This window comes from Pundamilia nyererei, unplaced genomic scaffold (genome assembly GCF_000239375.1).
Source record: "Pundamilia nyererei isolate P.nyererei 1_Seehausen unplaced genomic scaffold, PunNye1.0 scaffold00041, whole genome shotgun sequence".
NCBI lineage: Eukaryota > Metazoa > Chordata > Actinopteri > Cichliformes > Cichlidae > Pundamilia > Pundamilia nyererei.
Window position 1 is genome coordinate 2,867,028 of NW_005187442.1, and position 9,758 is coordinate 2,876,785.

Here is a 9,758-nt window from a genome sequence, read left to right on the forward strand (position 1 = left end):
ACAAACGCCACGTTTGCCTGACCACCATCGTCATCATGACCAGCATGGCCTTCATGGATGCCTACCTGGTGGAGCAGAACCAGGGTCCCAGGAAAATCGGTGTGTGCATAATAGTGCTAGTCGGGGATGTGTGCTTTCTCATAGTACTACGATATGTGGCAGTTTGGGTCGGTGCTGAGGTGCGCACCGCCCGACGAGGATACGCCATGATCCTGTGGTTTCTGTACATCTTTGTGCTGGAGATCAAACTCTACTTTGTCTTCCAGAATTGCAAGGCTGACAGGAAAAGTCTGGAGACAGTAGCACGGAAAGCATTGACGTTACTATTATCCGTGTGTGTGCCTGGGTTATACTTAGTTTTAGTGGCTCTGGATAGCATGGAATATGTGAGAACTTTCCGGAAGAAGGAGGACATGAGGAGTCGTCTCTTCTGGGTGGCTCTGGATCTTCTGGACCTGCTAGATATCCAAGCTAACCTGTGGGAGCCCCAGCGGACAGGCCTGCCCATCTGGGCTGAGGGCCTGATGTTCTTCTACTGCTACATCCTGCTGCTTATTCTGCCCTGTGTGTCGCTCAGTGAAATCAGCATGCAAGGGGAGCACATGTCACCCCAGAAAATGATGCTGTACCCAGTCCTAAGCCTGGTCACCATTAACGTGGTCACTATCCTAATACGTGGTGTAAACATGGTGTTGTTTCAGGACAGTCGGGTCTCCACAATCTTCGTCGGGAAGAACGTGGTGGCCATCGCGACCAAGGCCTCCACCTTCCTGGAGTATCGCAGACAGGTGAAAGAGTTCCCCCACCCACAGAATGCAATGGCACTAGAGCTGCAGCAGAACTCAGTCAGCCACACACAGCCACTGCCCAACGCCACCAGTTTGCCACACGAACCTTCACCGGCGCAGGATGTCATCGACACATGACCGCCAGCGCTAGACTCAGCAACAGTACAAAATAAGTGGAAGCTCTAGGAGTGGAGGACAGAGAATAGAGAAATCAGCTGCATGACAGGATGATATTCTGCTCTTGTCAAGCCCACACGAACTGCTGTGAAACCATAAAAGAGATTTCTAGCATCACCTGCCTGTCAGAATATACTGTAAACCTACACTTGACTGAGTGCAGCGAGCAGACTTTTCAAGTCAAAACAAAAGTTTTTATCGTGCTGTTGTGTTTTTAATTGTCTCAAATGTTTTAAAAGTTCAAACTTTATTTAGAGACAATCTCCACACGGCTCTGACCAGTGACATTAAGTCGTGTAAAATGGACAGCTGGTTCCCCTTCAGTGAGTATCTTGCTTTTTTTTTTTTGAAGGTCACTTTTATGACAGTGCATCTGTGGCATTTCCTTTGAATTCCAGCACCAAAGGACATACCACTCAGCGTGAAGCACTGATGGAAAAGAGGAGCAGAGAGTGACAAGGGTCATTCATGAGAGGCGATCTGTTCTGGCTATCTGTGCTAGAGCAAGGTTGATGGCTTCTATGTTTGGGTCTGCTGAGGAAGGTTCTCTGTGGGAAATGCTACAGACCAAAAGTCTGAGCAAATCACTATACCATCCACTGCAGGCATCCCAGAGTGCGTTAAAGTGAAACGATATGTGTTTGTGTGCATGCGTGCACGCGAGAGTGTGTATGTCTGAAGGGCTTGCGTGTTGACCACGGGAGGTTTAGCCTATTTCAAGCTGTTTTGGAGCAGATGAAAGTGTTTGATGGGTGTGACGAACTGCAAATGAAACAAAAACATGTAGATGTCAGAAGCGAAATAAGACGATGGGGGAAAGATACTCCTTGTTTCCTGTACTGTACATTCCTTTAAAACTATCTCAAGCCTTGAGAATCCCAAGTATGCCTCACAAGAGAATTGACAAACATAAAGAAATAAAATAACACAGAAAAAAGACATTTCAGATGTTATTCAGTTCATTATTATTATTATTATTACTATTATTATTATTATTATGTACATTCTTTACATGTTGGAGGTCAATGATGTTTTAATAAAAGTAGAAATTAATAATAACAAGATGGTGGTTTCTTTATTCGGTGCTGAGTATAATTAAATAAATATAGTTTTTTTTTATTCAGTTAAAGATTATTTGGTGCTTGTGTTATATTTTGAGAGCAACAGCTTCCTAACATCAACATATTTTTCACAAAACAATCCACACAGCACATAAATATTTAGACTGCGCAGCCTTTTTCTGGGATCTTGGAGCATTTTGTCCCTAAGGCTACCAATTTTGGGGGAATGCAGTCAATGAATTTATTCTCAAAATGTGATAATAATGTATGAACCTTTTGTCGGTTTCGCTCTTTTCCTCCCAGTTCTCATTATCACCTTCCAGCTTTTTTTTAAATTTGTTTTGTTCTATTACCAGTTATCACCTCTGTATTGACCGGGTATCAGTTATCAAACAAAACTTTTTTCAGCCAATGAGAAGCCTTCGTGTCTCCATAGAGACTTGTATCAAAGGATCGGGGTGTTTCAGAAGAAGGTGGAGAGGTCAGCCACATGAGGAGATTCATTTTTTACCGTCATCAGGTCATCTAACTTCTGTTAACTGCTGATCTTAGCTCAAAGGGACACACTCTCAGACGCTGAGTGGCCCAACTCAATTAACGATAACTGTCATCCGCAGAGTCGCAAAGAGACTGAATGGCATTTTCTTCTTACAGTTTTCAGAAAAAAGGTGAGAGTCTGCGTAAAATGTTAATAAAAAGGAATACATGGTTTTGCAAAGTAATTAAACTTAATTGACGGCAACATGTTGAAAATGTTGAAACTAAGAAATCTTAATGCTCTCTGATTTTTTTATGCCAGTAAAAAAGTCAGTGCAAGGACATGTTTGCCACTGTGTTGCATCACCTCTTCTGCTAACAACACTCTGGTAAGCGTCTGGGAACTGACGAAACCAATTGCTATAGTTTTTAAAAGCAAAATGGTTTCCCATTCTTGCTTGATGTCGAATTTCAGCCACTTCTTTTGTCATATTGTTTTATTCCATGATGCATAATAGATTTTTTTCATTTAAAAAAACATACTTATTCCATACCCGGTTCTCAAATTGTCCTTTGCGCAGGTAGTACTATTTTAATAAAGCTAAATCAGATTGAAATAACTGCAAAGACCAAGATAAATATTTGTATTGATGGTATTTAAGCTTAACCTGTTAGCAGTCGGACGTACCGCCCACGGTACATTGGATGGTTTAGGGGACTAATTGGACTGCTAAGGGGTTAATTACAGCTTAATTCAAAAATGGCATTGGCTAAAATTCCAATTTGAAATTACTATTTGCTAGCAAGGACACACTCCACAAATATGAATGAAAAACAGTTATTGATAATGAAGCAACAAGGTCAAAGGCTGCGATTTGGGCAAAGCCTCACTGAGGATTGACGGGACCTTTGAGAGAAGGTAGAGAAAAAAGCAGGGAAGGTGCGGCACAAAAACAGGAACACAGAGGTGTTTTGCACAAGCAGCAATTACAGGTGTATGAAATTCAGATCAATTATCTGTGGAAAGATGTAATTTGCTTTGCCTGTTGCGTTACTACAAATCCCTTGCAAAGCAGCGGTAATAATTCTAAAACTCAGGTAAAATTGTGCTTGCTTTGCAAATTGGTACAAGTTGTGCTGCATGTGCTTGCATACTGACTAGGGCCTTGTTTTAGCAAAATATACAAAATACGCAAAAAGGCAGTTTTCCAACTACTGTATGAAAAAAAGCAAAAGCTATTTGCAGAAATGCTTAATTACTTTCCAATTTCCTGTGTTGTTACTTTAGATTCATTACTTAATACAGAACGCAGGGTTCGTATGTGACTTACGGTATTAGTTGCAAACTGACAGTCTCTTCTCATGGATTCTCCTCTGTAGAAACATATTGATTGTTCTTGCTGGTAGAGTATGAAATATTTCTGAGACGTGGAGCACGTCCACTTCATTCTGGTTGAATGTTTTCTGTTCAGCTCCTGTCTGCATTATTAAGGCTGACAAAGAAATGTTAACTTTGACATGGTGTGTTATTGCTGTTATTGGCAAGCCATTTCTTAATCTAATGGATCAGGTGACCCTGAAGCATCTCTTGGTTTTGGTGCGACTGGTTCAGTCTGCTGGGGGACCTCCCATCATGCATTGAGCGGTTCTCCTTCACTCTCCATGTATTTATGTGCCACTGTTGCATATCAGTAACTTTGTGATTCCTGTCTTGTAGCTTGTACTGTTTGTTCTGTTATGCACATCTGTGCTTTTTTCTCTGCCCCTCACACAGCAAATTGTTGTGGAAAATTGCTACCCTCCATGGGCCTGAATGTGCTGAAAGATACTTCCTGTTAAGAGAGATTTTTTCTCAGCAGTTTAGTCAAGTGTTTACTTTAATTCCTTCTTCAGCATTTTAGGGTGTTTATGTAAAAATAGATTAACTACATCTCCCACTGTTTGAGAAATATACTATATGCTAGACCTGCTAGTGTGTTTAGACTAAATTATTTATAATCATAAAAAGCAATCATTTGTAGCATATTTAATCAATCCATTATGAAATTATTATGAATTTGGTGGAGGGAGGAGGCTTGTCATCCATAAAGCCAATGTGCTCCTAATGACAGTGCCAAGCCAAGATAAATGGGGAACATGGGAAGGGTTGCAAATGCCCAGGAAAGGCATTCGGTATCAAATCTTTGCCAAATAAAATATGCAGATCATTGACAATGAGATTTCTATACTGGATCTGTTGAAGCCTGGGTTAACAAGACTGCCACCAGTGCTGCTGATCAGCAGGGTGTCAACGGAAGCTGTGCTATTGTTAGGCAAAGACAAAGGAGGAGAGGGGGAAAGCATGCTCGGATGGAGAGAGAGAGAGTAGGATGTCATGCAGGAGGGCATGCAAGAGGGTTGGTGTGAGCAAAACGGATTAAAGGTTGGGGTGAGACAGAGGCACATGATCCTCTGTGCCAACCCCAAAGACATCAGCCTGAAAGAAAATTACACTGAAATATGTCGTTTCTCATAATTTTACAATCAAAGCGTCAAACATCACTTCCTAACAGAGACGAGCCAGCTAACTTTTTTTAGATAGATGTGGTAGAAGAGCGGCGCTAAAAACTACTACAAAAGTTTACGCTCAACAACTGGCCATTTCAACAAAATTAATTGTTTGTAGTCTCAGTAATAGCTCAGACCCAACAAATCGAGGCAGTCAGCCACATATCACAAGCTCAGCCGCAAAACCACTGGAATTATTTCCGGAGAGCACAAACTACAGCAGCAGCAGATTTTCAGGCATGTTTTGCAGTAAAAGCTTAACTTTACTTCAAACCTAAATACACCCACCTCCAAAACATTTGTGGAGGTTGCACTTAAAGAAGGCTGACAACATCAATTTCACTGTGGCGTAATGTGGAGGATAAGTTCAGTTTTTGGCGTCTAAGAATTTAACTTTAATCCTCAAGCCTTCTGGAGCTGAAGAAAGCACGAATCGTAGGGAGGTTGATGATTGTCATCATTTATATTTTGTTCCAGTCACAGCAGCCTATAGTCCTTACACTGTAGGGTGTGCAAATTATTGCATTTTTAATGGGAGCTAGTCTTAGTTAAACTATCCTGCTTAGGAAGCATCTATCGCAGCTTAAAGACATACTGTACTTATCTTCTGTTTCCCACTGCAATGAGGGATCATTTTCACATTTTAACATACCAGCATGCTAATACACATGCTAGGTGAATCTGTCTTGCGCAAACAGTTTGCAGTAAAATATCACCTTACACTGTTTACTGACAATCACCTGTCACATAGCGGAAGAAATATAACTCCCCCCAAATCAATAATCCTTCAAAATCGTGTCACCTTACACTCTTTAATGTCATATCCAGCTTCCCATATTCACAGCATGCTTGTTAGCAGGGACAGCGGTTAATCGAGGTTTGACACCGCTCAACATAAATAAGGGGATTTCAAACATCTAATTACACACCTCATGTACTGCAAAATTAATTATTGCATGTAAACAGACCATTACTCTAAGTGTTGGAATGACACTGCTGTTATTTTCTTCAATTTGAACAGACTTCTAGATGCCTTGTTGGCTTTCTGATGCAACTCACGAAATGAAATCTCCACTCGTGTTTTTTACACGGTAGAGTCAGAAGAATGAAACCGAGAACGAAATCCTACATTTAATTAAAAACATCCTCCTGAATATGAACATAAGCTACAGAACCGTTCCACGGTACTAGAACTTTTATATGTATGTCCAAATCTTTTTTCTTTCTTATTGTTAGACTTACAGCATAACAGCATAATGCCGCTATTGTTTGAATAAATCTTGTCAGCGCAAGTGGTTGGGGTGGGGGGAAGTAAATGGCAAACTTGGGAATAGAATAAATTACCTGTGCCTGCCTCTGCAACAGATCACCTTTCCGAGACCCTCTGAGCGAGAGACTCATCTATAAATCACCAAGACTGCACATCAGGAATGTAATTGTGCTCTCTCCATATGTAATAAGTTGGTAAAAGTGCCTTTTCTCTCTCTGCATCTGATTTACTGTGTATCCACGACTTCCTGCAGCACTTAGTCTCAGCTAATTTAAATCAGAACCAATAAGATGAGCGTAGCATTACCGGTACTGCAGAATTTCTCTGAACCACCTTTGTATTTGCTGACTTGAAGGAGTTTCTTCTCCGGTGGCTCTTTCGGTGTTTTACTTGTTAGTAAATGTCTCTGTTCTCATTCCATAGTCACTTCTGTGGCTACACAACGCTGCTGCTGCACACCCCATTGTGCACAGTAATCTGTATGTAAATCACTCACTGACTCCACCATATAACTGCACTGTATTTATTGCCCACTGGACAACAAACAGTCACCTTCAGTCTTGCAGAATCATGCTAAAAGTTTTGCAAGTATTTGTTTAATACTTAACATTTGCTTAATTCACAATAGAACATAAAAAACATCAGATTTTAAAACTTGGAAATTTTGCTATTTCATGAAACATTTTAGCTCGTTTTGAAGTATTTTGAAGTCATTTGGTAGTAACTTGTCTCAAAATAGCCAGGATAGGGGCCTGGCTGAACCAGACCTTAACTAAATGAAAACATGAGAAAATAAGCATGAAATACAACAATGTTCCTCTTTCTTCTGGTCCATCAGCTGGTCTCCTTATTTTTCAGGTGTTTCAGTCTATTGGTAAAAGAAGAGGGGATGCCACACACTAAAATATGGATCTATCCCAACTTTTTTAAGACATGCTGCTGCCATCAAAGTCGAAATTGGCGTTTTTTTTTTTTCTATCAGTTAAGTTTTACATTTGATGTGTTTTCCATGTTCTGTTGTGAATAAATATGGGTCTGTCCCTGCATTTCTCAAATTGGGGTTTGTGCCTCGGATATTCATCTTTCTATCAGAGGCCAGTTTGAACACTTTGTTGAAGTCATCTAATAAACTGGCAATTAAACTAGATTGCAAGTCAACATATTCATTCAATGATTTGTATTGCCTTTAATGGAAACGTTTGACAAGAAAATGATTGGATATGTTTTTCATTTCATGGCTTTACATAATTTTTATACCTTCTAATCCTTTTTTTTTTTTTGACAAAGTAAATATTACCGTATTACCAGAAACTCTAATGTTGACTTACAAATTCATGAAATTTGATCTGCTTTCATAGGCCAACCGCAGCCAGTGTTTAAATAAAGGTTAGATAATTGTTTGTTTAACTACATGCAGCCAAAGTCCACTCAAACATAAACCAGAAAAACAGTAAAAATATTGTCCGTTGCATACAGATTCTGCAAATGAATATCCAGATAACTGTTCATAGAAATGAGTCAGACTTAAATACGGATACAAACACGCAGGTTTCTAAACTTACTGTTGAACATTTAAAGCCTAGACTGTGAAAATAGGATTTAACCATTTCCATAGCCACCCAATCTGTAAGCACATGCCCCCTCGTGTTAAACAGACACACGGCCCAGTGAAATTCTCACAAAAAGCCAGCACTTTGCTGCTACAGTAGCTGGTGAACACACTGGAGCATTTAGCAGCTAAAGAGCCAGATATTTCCCTCAGGAGTTCATGGAAACCAAAACAAAATTTCAAAGGAAGTGAATATTGGACTGCTTGACATTTGTAAAGTGGACAGAAATGCACTTGTAAATGAGCGCTAATGCTGATCAAGGCTGCTCTGTGTTTAAGCATGTTTACTGTAGTAAGAGGTGAATATGCCCGTCACAATGTGAAAAAAAGATGTAAGAGGGAAAAAACACAGCAACTGCTACAAAGGAACACCTAATAATTACTTAATGCTAGTGTCCTTGTTCAAACAAATACAAATTAATTGCACTTAAATACACAAATAGAGGGAAAAAATGAATGGAAAAAAAGAAGAAATAGTTCTGATTTATTTGTTAATCACTTAACAAGCTGAACAAAACATAATTTTCCAACAAAGGAGGCTGTACCCCATTGTGATACCCTGAATTATGGATGTGGTTTCTTCTGGCAAAAAAAAAAGAAAAGAAAGTGATGTATCTGAGTCAGCTTTCCTGTTTTTATTTAAAATTAGATTTGACTCTGGGTGTGAATCTATATTTCAGGCAACAAATGAAAGCCTTGGACTCCTTCCAACACTAATGTGCTCTTTTAATGATTGATCTCTGCAGAACGGCCTAACAAAAGTCCTCAACACTCGGTGATCTATTACACATACTGATTCTAACCTTGATTAAAAGGGTTCAATGCTCACTCGCCATTAGTGGATGTTTCTAGGTGGTCTTATCAAAACTATCAGTCTTCATTGCAACATTGCTGGCGTCACCAAGGCTGGCTACTTAATATTCATACACAGATAGATAAGAAGGTATTGTGTTACCTTCACGAAGTGTACAGCGTGTGCAGAATGGATTAATCACTGAGTCACAATGCACAGGGGAATAGACTGTGGGAGCTGTCATAAACAGATAAGCATAAATGAAAGCTGAGCGTGCGTGGCGGTAGAAAGTCCTGCTGCTAGTTGTGAAAAGAGCTGACTGTCCTCTGAGTTTATGGCTTGATTTCTGTGCTTTCTTAAAAGTGACTTCATTATCAGCTGCATTGCTAAAAACAGCCAGTGACCGCAGGTTATGGCTCTGATAATATCACTGTCTTTATCATTATTCAGTGTATTTTAATTTTATCTAGTTATAAAGTTTGCAGACGATTTTAAATACCAGGGAAAGGTCACATGGTTTTAGTAGAGTACCACAGCGATGTACCACTTAAGGGTTGTGAACTGTTAGCTTAAAAATGTTATATGCCTCCCCCCCAACAGAGACACAAGGGAGTCAAGGATTCAAAAAGACACTGAAGAAAACCATTACAGTCCAACTTGACACATCCCAGTGACTAAGAAAGGAATTCCTCTTAGAGGGAGAGATCTTTACCTCCTTCTCCCTGGCCACTTCCTCCAGCTATTCTGTCACTAAGGCATTCCCAAGCCAACTGAGAGATATAATCTTTCCAGCATGTTCTGATGCTACTCTGGAGCCTCCTCCTGATGGGACATGCCTGGAACACATCACCTAGAAGGCATCACGGAGGCATCCTGCTCCATCTCACCTGGAGTCAGAATCTTTTGTGGTAAATGTAATTGTCCCTGCGAAGTAGCCAGACTCGAACGTCAAGGAAGGTGGTAGGGAAACAGACGCAGACATTTCAGTAGTGATGTGACGTTCTGTATCGAGGCTTCGAAGCTTGTGTCGAGTAAT

The 9,758-nt window shown here is 40.2% G+C and overlaps 1 protein-coding gene across 1 annotated transcript; it reads left to right on the top strand.

Moving 5' to 3' along the window:
• Positions 1-2: 2 nt before the first annotated feature.
• tmem121ab (transmembrane protein 121Ab) lies at positions 3-1,890 on the top strand (the record flags this gene model as incomplete). The annotated part of the gene is made up of 1 exon (XM_005731185.1): positions 3-1,890. A coding segment is annotated over one exon (924 nt), but the record flags the coding sequence as incomplete, so codon positions are not given.
• Positions 1,891-9,758: the final 7,868 nt, after the last annotated feature.